At 37.6% G+C, this 18,992-nt stretch overlaps 1 protein-coding gene across 1 annotated transcript in view; it reads right to left on the bottom strand.

Moving 5' to 3' along the window:
- ETNK1 (ethanolamine kinase 1) overlaps positions 1–17,047 on the bottom strand; it is a 61,865-nt gene extending 44,818 nt beyond the window's left edge. Inside the window, exon 1 of the mRNA XM_036889257.2 lies at positions 16,649–17,047. Within this exon, the coding sequence (XP_036745152.1) occupies positions 16,649–16,804 (156 nt within the window). The 5' untranslated portion in view covers positions 16,805–17,047. The remainder of the gene's footprint in view (positions 1–16,648) is intronic.
- Between the last annotated feature and the right edge of the window lie 1,945 nt (positions 17,048–18,992).

Raw genomic sequence — 18,992 nt, 5'->3', positions numbered from 1 at the left:
ATTACCCAACACAAGCCACTAGGGGTCGCAGTTGCCCCAGTAAAGAAAGGCCAGTAGTAAGTGAAAATTTTGGCCCTCCCAGCTGACAGTCAATAGCACCTGTCAACATGAAAAGGCAAAAAAATATGATTCAGACAAGACTAACCCAGACAGCTTCGGCATCTGCTACATCTTCCCCTGAGAAGGAATCTGGGGAGATAGATTTAGCCAGTCTTCCTGAAAAAGAATTCAAAACAAAAGTCATAACCATGCTGATGGACTTGCAGAGAAATATGCAAGAACTAAGGAAGGAGAATTCAGAAATAAAACAAGCTCTGGAAGGACTTCAAAACAGAATGGACGAGATGCAAGAGACCATTAATGGACTAGAAAACAGAGAACAGGAACGCAGAGAAGCTGATGCAGAGAGAGATAAAAGGATATCCAGGAATGAAAGAATTTTAAGAGAGCTGAGTGATCAATATAAAAGAAATAATATAAGAATCATAGGCATTCCAGAAGAAGTAGAGACAGAAAAGGGGATAGAAAATGTCTTTGAAGAAATAATTGCTGAAAATTTCCCCAAACTAGGGGAAGAAATGGCCTCTCAGACCACAGAGGTACACAGAACTCCCATGACAAGGGATCCAAGGAGGGCAACACCAAGACACATAATAATTAAAATGGCAAAGATCAAAGACAAGGACAAAGTATTACAAGCAGCCAGAGAGAAAAAAAAGGTTACCTACAAAGGAAAACCCATCAGGCTATCATCAGACTTCTCAACAGAAACCCTACAGGCCAGAAGAGAATGGCATGATATACTTAATGCAATGAAACAGAAGGGCCTCGAACCAAGACTACTGTATCCAGCACGAATATCATTTAAATATGAAGGAGGGATTAAACAATTCCCAGACAAGCAAAAGTTGAGGGAATTTGCCTCCCACAAACCACCTCTACAGGGCATCCTACAGGGACTGCTCTAGATGGGAGCACTCCTAAAAAGAGCACACAACAAAACACCCAACATATGAAGAAGGGAGGAGGAGGAATAAGAAGGGAGAGAAATAAAGAATCATCAGATTGTGTTTATAATAGCTCAACAAGCGAGTTAAGTTAGACAGTAAGACAGTAAAGAAGCTAACCCTAAACCTTTGGTAACCACAAACTTAAAGCCTGCAATGGCAATAAATTCATACCTTTCAATAATCACCCTAAATGTAAATGGACTGAATGCACCAATCAAAAGACACAGAGTAATAGAATGGATAAAAAAGCAAGATCCATCCATATGCTGCTTACAAGAGACTCACCTCAAACCCAAAGACACGCACAGACTTAAAGTCAAGGGATGGAAAAAGATATTTCAAGCAAACAACAGAGAGAAGAAAGCAGGTGTTGCAATTCTGGTATCAGACAAAACAGACTTCAAAATAAAGAAAGTAACAAAAGACAAAGAAGGACATTACATAATGATAAAGGGCTCAGTCCAACAAGAGGATATAACCATTATAAATATATATGCACCCAATACAGGAGCACCAACATACCTGAAACAAATATTAACAGAACTAAAGGAGGAAATAGAATGCAATGCATTCATTCTAGGAGACTTCAACACACCACTCACTCCAAAGGACAGATCCACCAGACAGAAAATAAGTAAGGACACAGAGGCACTGAACAACACACTAGAACAGATGGACCTAATAGACATCTACAGAACTCTACATCCAAAAGCAACAGGATACACGTTCTTCTCAAGTGCACATGGAACATTCTCCAGAATAGACCACATACTAGGACACAAAAAGAGCCTCAGTAAATTCCAAAAGATTGAAATCCTACCAACCAACTTTTCAGACCACAAAGGCATTAAACTAGAAATAAACTGTTCAAAGAAAGCAAAAAGGCTCACAAACACATGGAGGCTAAACAACACGCTCCTAAATAATCAATGGATCAATGACCAAATCAAAATGGAGATCCAGCAATATATGGAAACAAATGACAACAACAACACTAAGCCCCAACTTCTGTGGGACGCAGCAAAAGCAGTCTTAAGAGGAAAGTATATAGCACTCCAAGCATACTTAAAAAAGGAAGAGCAATCCCAAATGAACGGTCTAATGTCACAACTATCAAAATTGGAAAAAGAAGAACAAATGAGGCCTAAGGTCAGCAGAAGGAGGGACATAATAAAGATCAGAGAAGAAATAAATAAAATTGAGAAGAATAAAACAATAGCAAAAATCAATGAAACCAAGAGCTGGTTCTTCGAGAAAATAAACAAAATAGATAAGCCTCTAGCCAGACTTATTAAGAGGAAAAGAGAGTCAACACAAATCAACAGTACCAGAAATGAGAAAGGAAAAATCACAACAGATCCCGCAGAAATACAAAGAATTATTAGAGACTACTATGAAAACCTATATGCTAACAAGCTGGGAAACCTAGGAGAAATGGACAACTTCCTAGAAAAATACAACCTTCCAAGACTGACCCAAAAAGAAACAGAAAATCTAAACAGACCAATTACCAGCAACGAAATTGAAGCGGTAATCAAAAAACTACCAAAGAACAAAACCCCCGGGCCAGATGGATTTACCTCGGAATTTTATCAGACATACAGGGAAGACATAATACCCATTCTCCTTAAAGTTTTCCAAGAAATAGAAGAGGAGGGGATACTCCCAAACTCATTCTATGAAGCTAACATCACCCTAATACCAAAACCAGGCAAAGACACCACCAAAAAAGAAAACTATAGACCAATATCCCTGATGAACGTAGACGCAAAAATACTCAACAAAATTTTAGCAAACCGAATTCAAAAATACATCAAAACCATCGTACACCATGACCAAGTGGGATTCATCCCAGGGATGCAAGGATGGCACAACATTCGAAAGTCCATCAATATCATCCACCACATCAACAAAAAGAAAGACAAAAACCACATGATCATCTCCATAGATGCTGAAAAAGCATTTGACAAAGTTCAACATCCATTCATGATAAAAACTCTCAGCAAAATGGGAATAGAGGGCAAGTACCTCAACATAATAAAGGCCATCTATGAAAAACCCACAGCCAACATTATATTGAATAGCGAGAAGCTGAAAGCATTTCCGCTGAGATCGGGAACTAGACAGGGATGCCCACTCTCCCCACTGTTATTTAACATTGTACTGGAGGTCCTAGCCACGGCAATCAGACAAAACAAAAAAATACAAGGAATCCAGATTGGCAAAGAAGAAGTCAAACTGTCACTATTTGCAGATGACATGATACTGTACATAAAAAACCCTAAAGACTCCACCCCAGAACTACTAGAACTGATATCGGAATACAGCAAAGTTGCAGGATACAAAATCAACACACAGAAATCTGTGGCTTTCCTATATACCAACAATGAACCAACAGAAAGAGAAATCAGGAAAACAACTCCATTCACAATTGCATCAAAAAAAATAAAATACCTAGGAATAAACCTAACCAAAGAAGTGAAAGACTTATATTCTGAAAACTACAAGTCACTCTTAAAAGAAATTAAAGGGGACACTAACAGATGGAAACGCATCCCATGCTCATGGCTAGGAAGAATTAATATCGTCAAAATGGCCATCCTGCCCAAAGCAATATACAGATTTGATGCAATCCCTATGAAACTACCAGCAACATTCTTCAATGAACTGGATCAAATAATTCAAAAATTCATATGGAACCACCAAAGACCCCGAATAGCCAAAGCAATCCTGAGAAAGAAGAATAAAGTAGGGGGGATCTCACTCCCCAACTTCAAGCTCTATTATAAAGCCATAGTAATCAAGACAATTTGGTACTGGCACAAGAACAGAGCCACAGACCAATGGAACAGACTAGAGAATCCAGACATTAACTCAGACATATATGGTCAATTAATATTTGATAAAGGAGCCATGGACATACAATGGCGAAATGACAGTCTCTTCAACAGATGGTGCTGGCAAAACTGGACAGCTACATGTAGGAGAATGAAACTGGACCATCGTCTAACCCCATATACAAAAGTAAACTCAAAATGGATCAAAGACCTGAATGTAAGTCATGAAACCATTAAACTCTCGGAAGAAAACATAGGCACAAACCTCTTAGACATAAACATGAGTGACCTCTTCTTGAACATATCTCCCCGGGCAAGGAAAACAACAGCAAAAATGAACAAGTGGGACTATATTAAGCTGAAAAGCTTCTGTACAGCAAAAGACACCATCAATAGAACAAAAAGAAACCCTACAGTATGGGAGAATATCTTTGAAAATGACACATCCGATAAAGGCTTGACGTCCAGAATATATAAAGAGCTCACACGCCTCAACAAACAAAAAACAAATAACCCAATTAAAAAATGGGCAAAGGAACTGAACAGACGGTTCTCCAAAAAAGAAATACAGATGGCCAACAGACACATGAAAAGATGCTCCACATCGCTAATTATCAGAGAAATGCAAATTAAAACTACAATGAGGTATCACCTCACACCAGTAAGGATGGCTGCCATCCAAAAGACAAACAACAACAAATGTTGGCGAGGCTGTGGAGAAAGGGGAACCCTCCTACACTGCTGGTGGGAATGTAAACTTGTTCAACCATTGTGGAAAGCAGTATGGAGGTACATCAAAATGCTCAAAACAGACTTACCATTTGACCCAGGAATTGCACTCCTAGGAATTTACCCTAAGAATGCAGCAATCAAGTATGAGAAAGATCAGTGCACCCCTATGTTTATCGCAGCACTATTTACAATAGCCAAGAAATGGAAGCAACCTAAATGTCCATCGATAGATGAATGGATAAAGAAGATGTGGTACATATACACAATGGAATACTACTCAGCCATAAGAAAAGGGCAAATCCAACCATTTGCAGCAACATGGATGGAGCTGGAGGGTATTTTGCTCAGTGAAACAAGCCAAGCAGAGAAAGAGAAATACCAAATGATTTCACTCATCTGTGGAATATAAGAACAAAGGAAAAACTGAAGGAACAAAACAGCAGCAGAATCACAGAACTCAAGAATGGACTAACAGGTACCAAAGGGAAAGGGACTGGGGAGGATGGGTGGGTAGGGAGGGATAAGGGGGGGAGAAGTAGGGGGGTATTAAGATTAGCATCCATAGCGGGGTGGGAGAAAGGGGAGGGCTGTACAACACAGAGAAGACAAGTAGTGATTCTACAACAGGTTGCTACGCTGATGGACAGTGACTGTAAAGGAGTATATAGGGGGGACCTGGTATAGGGGAGAGCCTAGTAAACAAAGTATTCGTAAGTATTCGTCATGTAAGTGTAGATTAATGATTAAAAAAAAAAAAATGCAGTTCCTATGTGGTGACCTCTAATGAGTTCTACACAATGATATAAAGGACATATAAAAGTGTAGGCAAAGGGTCTGTTTGTGTTTATACAGAGGATCAAAGCCTAATTTGGCTACCCCGAAAATGAACTAAGAAACGATATGAAAGAGAACTTCCAACATCAGCACTCTCTGGAAGACTCATGCCAGAAGATGATCATCAAAAAACCCCAACAAAGATCCACGCACTGCTACAGCTGTAGATGCACTCATCCCACCAGCTCCTGGACTTGCCATGGGAATGAAGGAGATATCTAAGCTGGCCTGTGCATACAGTAAAACAACAAATTTGACTGGATCTATACTGTTGGAACTCAACCAAGAATTAGGAGAAGTGCAAATTGTAGCGCTCCAAAATCTTACAACTACAGACTATTTACTGTTAAAAGAACATATGGGATGTGAACAGTGCCCAGGAATGGGTTGTTTTAATTTGTCTGATTTTTCTCAAACTATTCAAATTCAGTTAGATAATAACCATCATATCATTGATAAGTTTTCACAAATGCCTAGGGTGCCTAACTGGTTTTCTTGGTTTCACTGGAGATGGCTGGTAATTACAGGTATGCTTTGGTTATGTAACTGTACTCCTATTATGTTAATGTGTGTGCGCAATTTAAGTAGTAGCTTAAAATATATACATGCTGAAGTTACTCCACAAGAAGATATGTCAAAGAAATAATCAATCTTCCCATGTTTTCTCCCGCCTGCTACTTCTATAGCTTTTCTTCTTCCTTCCTAATTACAACGAATTCTTAAATAGAATTCGTGCCTCATATCAAATTTACCGAGTATCATAACTCCTCCAAGTGGTAAAGATACCTCAAGACAAATGCTGGGCATAGAAGCCACAGGGCATAAATATGCAAAGAAATAAAAAGCTAACCATTTCAAACAATAAGGCTTCTCTCTCACTTACCAACTTAACATTTCCCTGTATGGCCCCGGAAGATGACTGGTTAGCCAGAGACGGGTAAGATTCCTCAAGGGAGGAACAACCTAAGACAGGCACAGTCGCAGGGGGGTCATCAGGTGAGAAATTGGGGATCAACAGAGGTGAGGCTTAGAACCTCACCCCCCCTGTTCTGAGAGAAATCTTCTGCATATGTGGATGTTTTATTGCCCTTGTCTAGCTTGGATTAACACATAGTCTACAGGCACACACCTGATCATCTACATTTGCTCTCTTACAACACTAAACTATGTTTTCTACCTTTATGTTGTATCTACCTACCACTTCAGCATCTTATTAAAAATAATAAAGAGAGAAATGTGGTATCCACATATAAATCAAGTATAAAAATCAAATGTGTATTCATATTTGAACTGACTGTTTATAGTTCATAATGCATGAGCAAAACCAAAAGTTTCTGTGATGACTGCCCTTGTACTGTTCACCATGTAACTTATTCACTATGTAAGAATTTGTTCTCCATGTAAGAACTTGTTCGTTATGCTTCAGAAGATTGGAGACTGACGAAAATTAGGCTTGGGGTGGATTAATGATTGTGCATTGAGCATTGACTCCCCTATACAGAATTTTATTGTTGTTAACCATTTGATCAATAAATATGAGAGATGCCCTAACAACAACAACCAAGAAAAAGTACACACTTCCAATTGTAAAATAAATAAGCAACCGGGATGTAATGTATAGCATAAGGAATATAGTCAAAATATTGTAACAACTTGGTATGGTGATAGCTGGTACTTAGAATTATCATGTATATAAATGTTGAATCACTGTGTTGTACACCTGAAACTAATGTAATGTAATACTGTGTGTCAACTACCCTTCAATAAAAAATAATTATCTAAAAAAAAAAAAAAAAAAATTAATGTAATTTCAACTGTCTTTTAGTTTCTCAGAGAGTAATTACAAAAAAGGTTGAATAACAATGGCCTAGAACATAGACATTACTCAATAAATGTTTATGTATACACTGATTGTAAAGTACTTTGGAAATGATCAATTTGTAGAGTGAGTAACTATGGCTTATGTAAATTCCTTTATTTATCCTTATTTATCAAACAGTGGGCAAAACAGGTTAAAAACCTTGTGTCATGAGTCTTAATCTGTTTCAGGGATATCAGGATCACCCTCAAGTTTAGGGGATTGCTAGCATGACCTTAGATTCATTATAAAATTGCTAAAGCATTTTTTGGGAAAAAGAATAAGGAAGGGGACAGAGGATGATAAATCCCTGATGTCTGGGTGTTTGCCAAATCACCCATAGTATGATACAGCAGACATATTGTCATGTTACAGGAGATAATAGAAAATGAAACCTAGAAATGATAGATCCACCCCAGATGAGTCTAATCACTAATCCACAATGAAATGCAAAATAGTAAGAAACTGGCAAAATGCAGGATTCCTTGGCTCTTGTTAGCCATATGATATAGAACAGAAGGTAAAGATAGTTTGAGAGTGGACCCTGATGCTGCACCAACCCAGATTTCAACTGATCCAATCCAGTATCAGGCTGCTAACCTTGAACTGTCACAGAAGAGAGAAATCGTGCTGAACAGATGACCTCCATTTACCAAGATGACTCAGGTAGCAGGGGGACAAAATCAGGAAACTGCCGAAATCAGAGGATATAGTATAAAGTTGGTATCTCATTTTGTGGATCAATATAGCAAGCTCCCTAAAGAACCTTTATTAATATGGCTCCTAAGAATAGTTAAGTTAAAAACAGTGTATGGTTTGAAGACAATGGCATATTTGGGCTAATGCACGACCCACAGCTCACTAACGACAATTCTCAATGGCTGTGACTAAAGCAGAGCAACTTAATCCAACAAGACTGCTAGCCTGGCAGAATGGATAAACTGGCTATAAAGCTTACTTATGCTGAGAAAGGGAATTATGCTGTCTCTCCTTTGCATGCAAAGTGAAATACTACAGCCATGTGGCTGATAGGCTACATATGCAAGTCATACCAGATTGGCTTTACAGTGACCAGATATTCAAACCCTTAATACGCCGTGCCCCCAGGTCACGGTGAATACTGTAATAAAGGTGGCTCCTTCTATATGGTCCCCCCCCATGTAACTTTACTGTTACCAACACAAAAAACTCTTCAGGATGTTATATCAGATTTGCTGTTTCAAGTTTCCTTTATCAATTTCAGGGATGATACTAAGAAAATTAGAATGATTAAAACAAAAGGGGAAAAGATAAGGCAAGACGGTATATCTACTTGGCCTAACAGAGCAGAAGTTTTCAGTGAGTAAGGGTTGATGAATACACCAGATGAATAAAGTAGACATTGATGGGGTTGAAGTGAAATTTTTTAATGAAGCATTCTAAGAGACTGAGAGGAGCTGCTATTGGTTTCCCAGCACTGAAGGGACACAAACAAATCCACTCTATTCCAGATTCAGAGATTTATAAATGCAGAGATGATGCAAAGATAATATTTAGAGTCTGCCACCAGTTCAGGGGTAGACAACAGACCAATCAAGATGAAAACTGACTGCAAGGCCAAGATCTCAGCCCAACCCTCAGCAGCTAGAGACCCAAGGCCAAATGTACCTAATGTGGGTAAAATGGCCTACAGTTGGAGAAGTAACCTTTGTGAGATCCCTTGACACAGGGCCCAATGCACTGAACCCAAAACCAATTTGACAGACTGAAAAGGAGCAACCGTTACATATGGAGATATGGAAATGCTACTCCTGATGGGGAAAATCTGGATGCAAATTAAGAGTGTTGGGGAGAGGTATGACATAAGGTACTTTTGTCTCCCTTACCAGAATGTATTGAGATCGATGTTTCATACATAGGAATACTTTCCCTATTTAGTACTGTAAAACAGAAGGCACATAAATTCACCCTTTAGCCAGAGTAATTGATACAAACTGGAATTGCCCAAAGCTGCACAGGTTGCTATCGGTAGCAATACAGAACACTTGAACTGTCACAGAAGAGAGAAATCCTTATTTATCAAAAAAGAGATTACAACTTTAATGTCACCTTAAAAGCTAAAGTGAGTTCAATGAATTTGAAGGTCATCCTCAGACCCCCAAAACATTATCTAGTACCTTCTTTCAGCATATGACACTGTCCTCCAACTACAAACCCTGAGCTGATAAAAATACTAAACTCTACTTAGCTACTATGAAATTTCTTTAGTCCTTATGGATAATTAAGATGCCAAGCAGGGAAGCAGGGTATCGATATGTATTTATGGTCTAGAATGACCAATTAACTACTGAAATCAGATGAATGAGCTTCTTCAAGGGAATAAAATAGTAAAGAAAAGTTTCAATTATTCTTTAAGCTAATGGCCACTAGACAGGCATAGGAAGCAGAGAAAGGTAGAAATACATACACATCAGTTAAGTGTTTTGTGGAAAAAACTATTGTATTCTACCATCTCCGCTGTAACAGAATTAAAAGTAATGTAGTAATAAACAAAATACAATTTTCATGTATGCAACTGGCAAAGATTTCTTAATTTATCAGGGATTAGACAATGTATCAGGAAAAAGACAATCTCCAACATTGTACTGAGGAGTATCAATCAAAATAACTTTCATGACAATCCCTTTAAGTAAAGGAGATTATTCTCTAGCATGTAAATAGGGCTCATCCAAATAGTTAAAGGCAAAACAGGTTTTCCTGAAGAATTTCTGCTTTAAGACAATAGCATCAACTCCTGCCTGAGTTTCCAATTTACCAGCCTACTCTACAAATTTCTTCTTTGAAATCTCTTATGTAAGATTCTGTTTCTTTAGACAAACCAGATTGACACACAGTATTAACTTCATTGTAAGAATTTACTCTATGGATATACTTAAAAAATCAACAGGTTTAGATAAAATGATCCTTACTAATATTATTTTATACTCTTCAGAATTTTTTTAAAACTTCATTTTTAAAAATTAACTCACATTATCCTTAACGTGATCAAATATTATGTTTGTAGATATCAAAAATTATAGTCAATACTATACAAACATGGGAAACTGAGAGGCTACATGAAAAAAAAGGAATTCAAAATTGTCCATGTGGCATGATTACAACTATGTAAAATATGGACGGGAGAAGTAGAAGGTAATAAAAAGCTGATTTGTCTTATATATATAGGAGATAGGAAATTTTTCCCCCCTATTCAAAGTTTTAATATTATGATACATCTCTTTAGCAAAACTATTTTATATTCATGTAGTCCTTCGTAAAAAGAAATTAATGCACTTGATGTATTATTTTCTTGGGATACTGACCTTGCAAAAAATGACTAATTCAAAATACTCTTATTTGTTAACTTTATTTTTTTTTTTAACTGCTATTGTGATTACCACTAGAGGGAGGGAGAGGTTAGGAACAGGAAGGGAAATGGAGCTATTCTGTATTGCTGGTAATATTTTCTTTCTTTCCCTGGGTTTGGGTTACACAGTTATTTGTTGTACAACAATTTATGTTTCACATTTTTCTGTATGTTCATTATATCTCATGTATTTTTAAAGGGCAATTAAATTTTATTCAGTCTGTTACATCGGAGAGTAAAATAGCTCCTTATAAGACAAAATCATGAGAAATATAACCTGATCCCTTAAATATAGATCTTCTATTACTTCCCTATATTTGTCACCCACCAAAAACAACAAAACCTTAAGCTTCCCTCTTCCCTCACTTGCAAACAGTCCTGCACATTTATTTTCTGAAATGTCGAATCTGTCCCTTACTTTCCATCTTCAAAGCCACTGTCCTAATTTGGGTTCCAGCACCTCTTATCTCTCCTAGGTTAAGTCTATCTCAAACATTTTTTAAATGTAATACAGATAAATATATTTATCATCTGATTAAGTAGCTACTTTTACATAAAACTAAAACAAGCTTCACAAACCAGTACTTACCTTATTATTTGCAAGGCTCTCTTATCTATCCTATCACATCCTATTTTAATTCATCTTTTTACACTGTAGTGGTTTCAACCTCCTATACTGATTAAGTATCGTACTAGTAAATGGTAACCACCAGTTTCAAAACCAATGTCCTAAGTGATCACTTATGCCCAATGTTGCCCAGTGTAGCCTGCCACTTCTCTAAAATATACATGACACAACTCAACTGCTTAAAAACATTCTATGGTTTCCCGCTATGTCCTAGGAAACAAAATGCCATCTCCTTAATGAGGCACAAAATCTTCAAATCTAAACCATTCCTTTTCTCAAAAATCATTCCCACTTCTTTTCTTTTCACACTCCATTCTGCCCAAAACACTCAGTTGTGAAAGCAGTTTCTTTGCCCAAAAATGCTTCCCCATTCTACCTGATCATATCTTTCCTTCAAAGCTCAGTTCAAGTACCCCCCCTTATGAGGCCTCCCCTTCTACAGTCTCCCCTACCTACCTTCTGCTAGTTAGTTGTGCAAACAAATGCTGCTAAAAATTAACATTATGCCAGTACAAAAAATACATGTCAGAATTACTGAATTTTAGGAGCTTACAATTCTTTCAGATCAATCTTTCACTTACAAATGAGGGAGAGACACCAGGGGAGGGAGAGTTAGGAGATGAGATGGACACATGTACTAAAACATGCTATGCATAATTTTATGTATTTCATTTAATTCTCAGGATATTCTATTAGTAAAGTAATAAAATTAGTACTAGCAAAATTACTTAGTAGTACAGTAGTAGTACAACTTTTTATACTATTCTACCATTTTCCAAGATAAATAGTAATCCATTTTATAGAGATTTAAAAACATGCCAAAGGTTACAAAACAGGTAGAATCAGGATTCAAAAACCATCCTCTGTCCACCACATTATGGTGAGGCCCCAAAGAAAGGTGAAGTGATTTGGTTAGTCCATGTCACATAACTGCTAATACCCAAAAATGAACTTAAAACATTAGGTTTCCTGAATTTTTAGTCACATGTTAATACCTGGCGGCCTACCAAATATTACACATACACATCTTTTACAGGAGCCTCTCTCTTAGCCATAGTCAATGTAGTCTTAGGTCCTGCCACCCACTTAAATACTTTATCATAAAACACTGAAAACAAAGAGCAAATGAATAGGGAATAGAAAACCATACCTAACTACTGAATAAAAACTATGACCCCTTATATATCTATAGGACTGAGGTATAATAATATCGTATCCTTCTGACACACTTAATATAATAAATTTATAAGCCTTTTCAGAAACTTATCACTAAAAGGAAGAAACTAATCTTTTTTAAAATGGGAAAGAAAATTATTAAATTAGAGCACCAAAGAAGACACATTTCGGTAGAGCAACTATATATATGTTTGTTTTTGATTCATTTAAAATATCAAATCTAAATATTTAATATCAATACTAAAATAAATGGGTTAATGGATGTTTAAAAGAATATTTCAGTAACTATCTCCAACACAAAGGGGAGGAAAAGGATATTAAAAAGTGCTATGCTATGTAGCTGCACAACAGACATAAAAGACTGGTATTCAAGGTCATGTACACATGCTTAAAAAATAGATTCCAAAACTATTCAAAAATACGCAAAAAATATGTAGTACAGTATGAGAGACCAGTACACTTAAATCTTCTAATGTAATTTTTGCATATGAACAAAACAAAGTTTGCATGTTCATTCCAAAACCAATGTACTGTGATTACTATTTTATTTTATTTTATTTTATTTTATTTTATTTTATTTTTGTCTTCCCCATGAGACTGGGAATTTAAAGAAGAGATGCATTGTTTGCTTTTTGATTCAGGAATCCAACATAAATTATGTGCTCAGCAGTAATTATCATGAGATAGCATTCATTTCACTCTCACCAACAACCCTTTGAGGTAGGAGCAATTGGATTCATTTTACAGGCAAGGATACTGAGGCTTAGGAAAGTTAAGTAACTTGACCAGGGTTAACAGCTAGTAAGCAGAGAACATGAGCACGATGTTCCCAACTCCACACTCTTGACCACTCTAATATACCAACTATTGAAAAACTTAATTGATATATATGGTACTGGATAGCAAGTGATCACATCGAGACTCTATAACAAGAAAAGATGTTAGCTTCATAATGTCACATAATAATTATGGTCTTTCTATCCTACCTTTCAAGCCTTTGCCATTATCTACTACAGTTCCCAAGTTATACAAAACTTCACATAGTGACAAATTGCAAAAAAAACACTGTCCAACACTGCAGACAGAAAGATCCACAGATGATATACTGGAATATTCCAAACACTGATTCATCACTCTTTTAGAAGGAAAAATAATTTTAAGAGTCTCCTGAGAGTTATTCTGTTGGGCCTAAGAGATCTCACTTGATTTTTTTACTCCTTTATACAGGACCATCTAAAGAAATGTAGATAAATAACAACTCCACATCTTCAAGAAAGACAGGGAGGGAGTTGTTACGTAACAAAAGGAGTAACTTTATTTTAAAAGAGGACTGAAAAGAATCTCTTTCTAAAATATCACATGTGGAAAAAAGAAACACAAATTTATGTCCAAGGGAACTTAAAAGCCGAACCTTTTTATGGGCCAAAGCTTTTGTTCTCATTAATTCTACACAAAATGGCTCCCCATAATACACAAACAAACTTTTCTTCATCAAAGAGCAGTAATTCTCAAGATGGGTTCTCAACCCAGATCTGCCATTTACAGTGGCAAGCTCAGTTCCATTAACTATAAAATATATATAACAGTGTACATCTACTTCACAGGATTGTTGAATTTATGTGAAAATGCTTTACAAACAGTAAAATATGATTAAATAAAAAGTAATGTGACTGGTATTGTTGTTTTACATCTACCCTATTTACGATACTACACCCCAAAAAGCTCACCACCCCTTTTACACTTTATTCTTTTAATCTTGGACAGGAAAGCCAAATACTTAAACTTGTTAAAATACCATCTAAAATGAGATACAGTATTCCATGCATCCACAAGTTTTGAGCAGAGACTGAGGTCTGTATCATTTTGACTGTCTTTTATGCTTGCTTCTGAATTTTCTGAAATGTTCTCAACAGTTCAGCTGACAGAAGTAATTGCCAAGTAAAATATGTATTATGAGAGTAAGCTTCTATGGTATGTTTAAAGCCACAAAATCACATAAAAATATTAGAAAAAATACTTGGAAAAAAAAATGGGCTGTATTACAGATGCCCAACTTTTCCAATATGTTGATTATATGATACATATTTATATTTCCCTTTCTGAAATGTGAGGTATGATTTTTATTTGTATACAAAGGAAATAAAGCAAATCTCAAAAAGTAAAGATTCCCACTGATTTACTAAGGAATCCTGAAGCATCATGGAAGAGTTTGTAATGGCCTACAGTCTGAGTCAGATCTACCAGAGTCGGGATGAAGGACCACCAATTCAGCTCAGTAGTCCCAGCTTTCAGACCAAAAGCTTTGTTTGCACATGGGGGACTTATTTCTAACTAATAATCATCCTTAGAGCAAAAAAAAATGGTAGTATTTACCTTTACTTACAAGTAAGTAAATTATAAGTTTGGGTTATGAGTCCAAAGGTCTTAAAAGTCAAAAACTGCTGCAGAAATAGAAGACAAGATTAGATCCTAAGTAGTTTCCAACAATCAAAAAGTTTCGTGTTACCAAATTTGGCCCTTTTCTACCTATATCCTGGCTTTATTTCAGAGTTTCACCCAAAAAAAAAAAAAAAAAAAAAGGAGGCTGGTACCTAGTACCTACCTAATATAGTTGTTTGGGGAATTAAATGATAAAAAATGTAGATCACCTAACTCACAACTTGGCATACAGTACCTCTGGGAAGCTGTTATTAATGTTGTACAAATACATCAACAGAAACCAGTCTGCAAAGCTTCAAATTTCAAAGTCTCTACTTAAGAAGTAATACGGTTTGCTAGCACCAGAGTTTACTAGGAAGAAACACTAACTGTAACACCTGTTTAATTTACAACTGACTGCCAGAATACAAATCTTAAAAATCTTCCTTAATAAACTACAAATAAGTTAATGAAGAGAGCTTCAATTTGCAAGTTTCAGCTCATTTGATTTTTAAAATATAGCATACTAATTTGTTAAAATTGCATATGAAATCATTTTAAATTCACTATGCTCTTTCTATATAGCTGGTTAACAAACATTTCCTTAAAATTTCAAATTTTTTGTCTACCAATTCTTCCAAAATACATGGGTCCTTTTAATCTGCCAAACTCTTCTAAGCAATATGAATTGAAATGAACACTCATGAAAGCTGTGTGTCTGGAACTGTTCTGGGCCTTGGGGCATTGTTCATGTTTTATTCACCTTTGCAGGTGGCTATTCTAGCAAGAATCTGATACTGTTAAGTCAATAAAATGAGTCAACAAAACAAGACATTTAATTTGGCTACTTCAAGCGATGTTCTTGTATTACTGCTCAGGTTTGAAACAAAACCCAATACCTCAGCATTTAAAATTACTGACTTTGTTTCATGCTTGCAAGGGAAAAGGAGGTTCATTTCATGGATAGTTCCTGAAACTCCAAAAGTTAAAAACAAATTAATATTCAAAATACATTTCATGGCTACTAAATCATAACTTCCTGGAAAAAAGTTATTAGAAAACGCCTATATTCTTAAGGATTTTTCTCCCACTTTTTGTCTCTATATGACTACAGTGACTCAAATAAAAAATATACACAAGCCTCGGATCATTCTAACATTAGATATTGTTAATTTTACTAATACGACTAAAAAATTCATTAAGTAGCGAGTCAAATAAAATGTGTAGTGTTACCTAAGAGCCCAACCTAGTAATGCATGACCACGGTTATTCCTTTAGAATGGAGTTTTCTCTCCAATACGAGGATTTGAGAAGATAAAACGCAGGGTGAGGCACCAATGGGAGTAAACCGCCGAGACAGGCAACGGCAAGATCTGAAGGATTAATTACTGCATTATTTGTGGTAGGAGAGGAGAAGGTTGCTCTGGGCGATTAGGGAGGACCCCTTGCAGGAGGAGTAGAAAAGGTTCATTTTGCAATTAGAATGGATAGAGTGGGAGGAAGGGCAACTATTAATTAACAGGAATCTTCCCCGTGAGGAACGGGTGCGTCACTTACGTGGCCGCTTCTAGAAAGAGAAAATATGCCCTCAGGACAACCTCAATAAGCAATTGTGAAGGAAGGGGGAGTGACCTTCCTAGGGGGTGATGGAGGAAAGAGGGTCACTTCCCCAAGGACCGAGGGAGCAGACGTTCCCGTTGGTCCCCCGAGTCAGCGGGGAATAGAAAGGATCGTGAGAGCCCCCCACCCGGGCCGAGGTATGGGCGTTACCTGCAGGGTCACCTCCTGAGGGTCCCAGTGCGGCCGCAGGTGCTGCAGGAGGCTCAGGGCCCCCTCCCGGCAGCGCTGCTCCTCCTGATCCTGAACCGTGACGTCCAGCTTGGGCACCTCCGGAGAGCCGGGCGGGACGTGGATGTAATTGGCCATGGCCCAGGCGACGGCGGAGACTACCACGACGACGACGGCGACGGCGACCACGAGAGCGGCGGGCGCCGGCAGGCTGGTGGACCCTTCCGTCCCGGGGCGCCCTCGCGGGAGGGCTGGGGGGCGCTAAAACCGACGGGCGAGCGTTAGGAGAACGGCTGCAGGCGGCACCCTCGCCGACCCACGTCTGGACAGCAGCTAACAGAGCCGTGGATGTTCACCGGGAAAATTCCTTTCGTCTGCGCCCGACCGCCGGCGGCCGTGGGGCATGCCGGGACTGGCCTGACGCTGGCGTCACGCGCGGGGCGGGGCCTCCGCCTGCGTCAGGAGCCGCGGCCCAGTTTCTAGTCCCCGACACAATGGGACGGCCCCCGGCGGGCTCCGCGCGGCGTCTCCGCGTTACCCGACACTCTACCCTGAGTGCTGCTAGTGCGGAAAACGTGGGCTCCTCCTCCGGAATGAGCCTGAGCCTGCCGAGATCCGAAAGGCGTCGAAAGCTCACCTAAATAGGAGGGCCTTGGGGTCTGGGTCTGAGGAAGGGCTGAGTTTTCATGTGAAGCAGGGGACACGTCCTGAAATAACCCCTGGATCAGCCTCTGAACTTGGCCTGACTCTGGCCAAACTGGATTAACTGGATCGCCACGTAGTTGGGTGGGCCACTAAAATCCCATTAGCTTTATACTGAGATGATGGCATTTGGGGCAAACTTAAGATATTTAGACAACGACAGTACTTAAAAGATTTATTTTTAAATGCAGATGTTTGACCATACTGAGAATTACTAAAAGCCCCGAAAAACAGGTTATAGCCCAGGATGAAGATGAAAGGGAAGGAGAAAAAACTAGCTGGGGCCCAATACTCGAGTTCCTCAATGCCTGTTTCAAGGTATCCCTGAGTGGACCTTAAAATGGCTACCTTAAAACTTCTGGTCTCAAAGTCTTAAACAGTAGCTATTTCCCTGTTAAGGGAATACTGTTAACTGGATAATGCACAAGTAATTTATTGGAAGAATGAGCCGAAATTTGACCACAATCTGTCTTGCTTGCAGCACCCAGTATGTGGTGTATATGTTTGTTAGTGGTAATTTAATCATTCAAAGCTTAAATTACCTCCTTAGGATGAGTTTTACATTTTTGTTGAGAATGAACCTACTTACCTTTATAAATCACAAAACAGATGACTATCAACAAACAGTAAACTTCATACACTAACTATTAAGAGGGAAAAGAAAATATATTTTTATGATATGCCAAGGAAGTCGATTCAACATTTTCCAGACTTAGGCTTATATTTTTGTTTAAATCATGGTACAACTAGAAACCCTATGCGTTCCTTTCAATTTGGGGAGAAATAATCAAATACTTTCACATTTCAGATAGTATCTTGTATTTTTGTGTAATTTGTATGTATTTTTTTATTAAACAGTTGACAGTTTAAGAATTTTAAAACTATATTTTGAACGATAAAATGATTTAATAGCAAATTATAAAAAAACTCATCCCAGGAATGGCACAAATTTGTAATTTTAAAAAAAGTATCCAATAAAAATTAGGAAAAAATATTAGCTACCTAAGAATAAAACTAACGAAAGAGGTACAAGAGCTTTATGGATGAAATTATATTAATGGAGAAGTGAACCATATTCATAAATAAGAGAAGATACTCATTAGAAAGATGTTTTCACTGAACTAACCAATAATTATAATGCAATTAGATTTAAAATCTCAACAGGGTTTTCCCAGAACTTGTTAAAATAACATTAAAATTCATATAGAATCTTAGGGTCCAATAAAAGCTGCTATTATTTTGTGGGGGGCAGGGGGAGGGGGAAGAGTTAGAAACTAATTTGGGAAAACCCATCCTACCAGGTATTACTATAAAGTTAGGAATGGGCAAATAGAACGAAACAGCAATTCCAGAAAAAGACCTACACATATGAGAACTTTGAATATGATGAGGATGGCATTAAAAATGAGTGAAGAAAGGATGGGCTTCTCAATAAATGGTACTGGAACAATCATTACTTGTATGGGAAAATTTTTATCCCTCCTCATTATGTGTAAAAGTTCTAGAAAATTTAAAGACCTCAGTGTTACAAGCAAAACTTTATGTAGAATATGTCAGTTCTTATCAACTTGATCTATACATTCAATGCAATTCCAAAACAAATAACAGAAAGTTATTGTATGGA

The sequence above is a fragment of the Manis pentadactyla genome, chromosome 14, assembly GCF_030020395.1.
Source record: "Manis pentadactyla isolate mManPen7 chromosome 14, mManPen7.hap1, whole genome shotgun sequence".
In the NCBI taxonomy this organism is placed as follows: domain Eukaryota; kingdom Metazoa; phylum Chordata; class Mammalia; order Pholidota; family Manidae; genus Manis; species Manis pentadactyla.
This window is presented reverse-complemented; position numbering and strand designations above follow the sequence as displayed.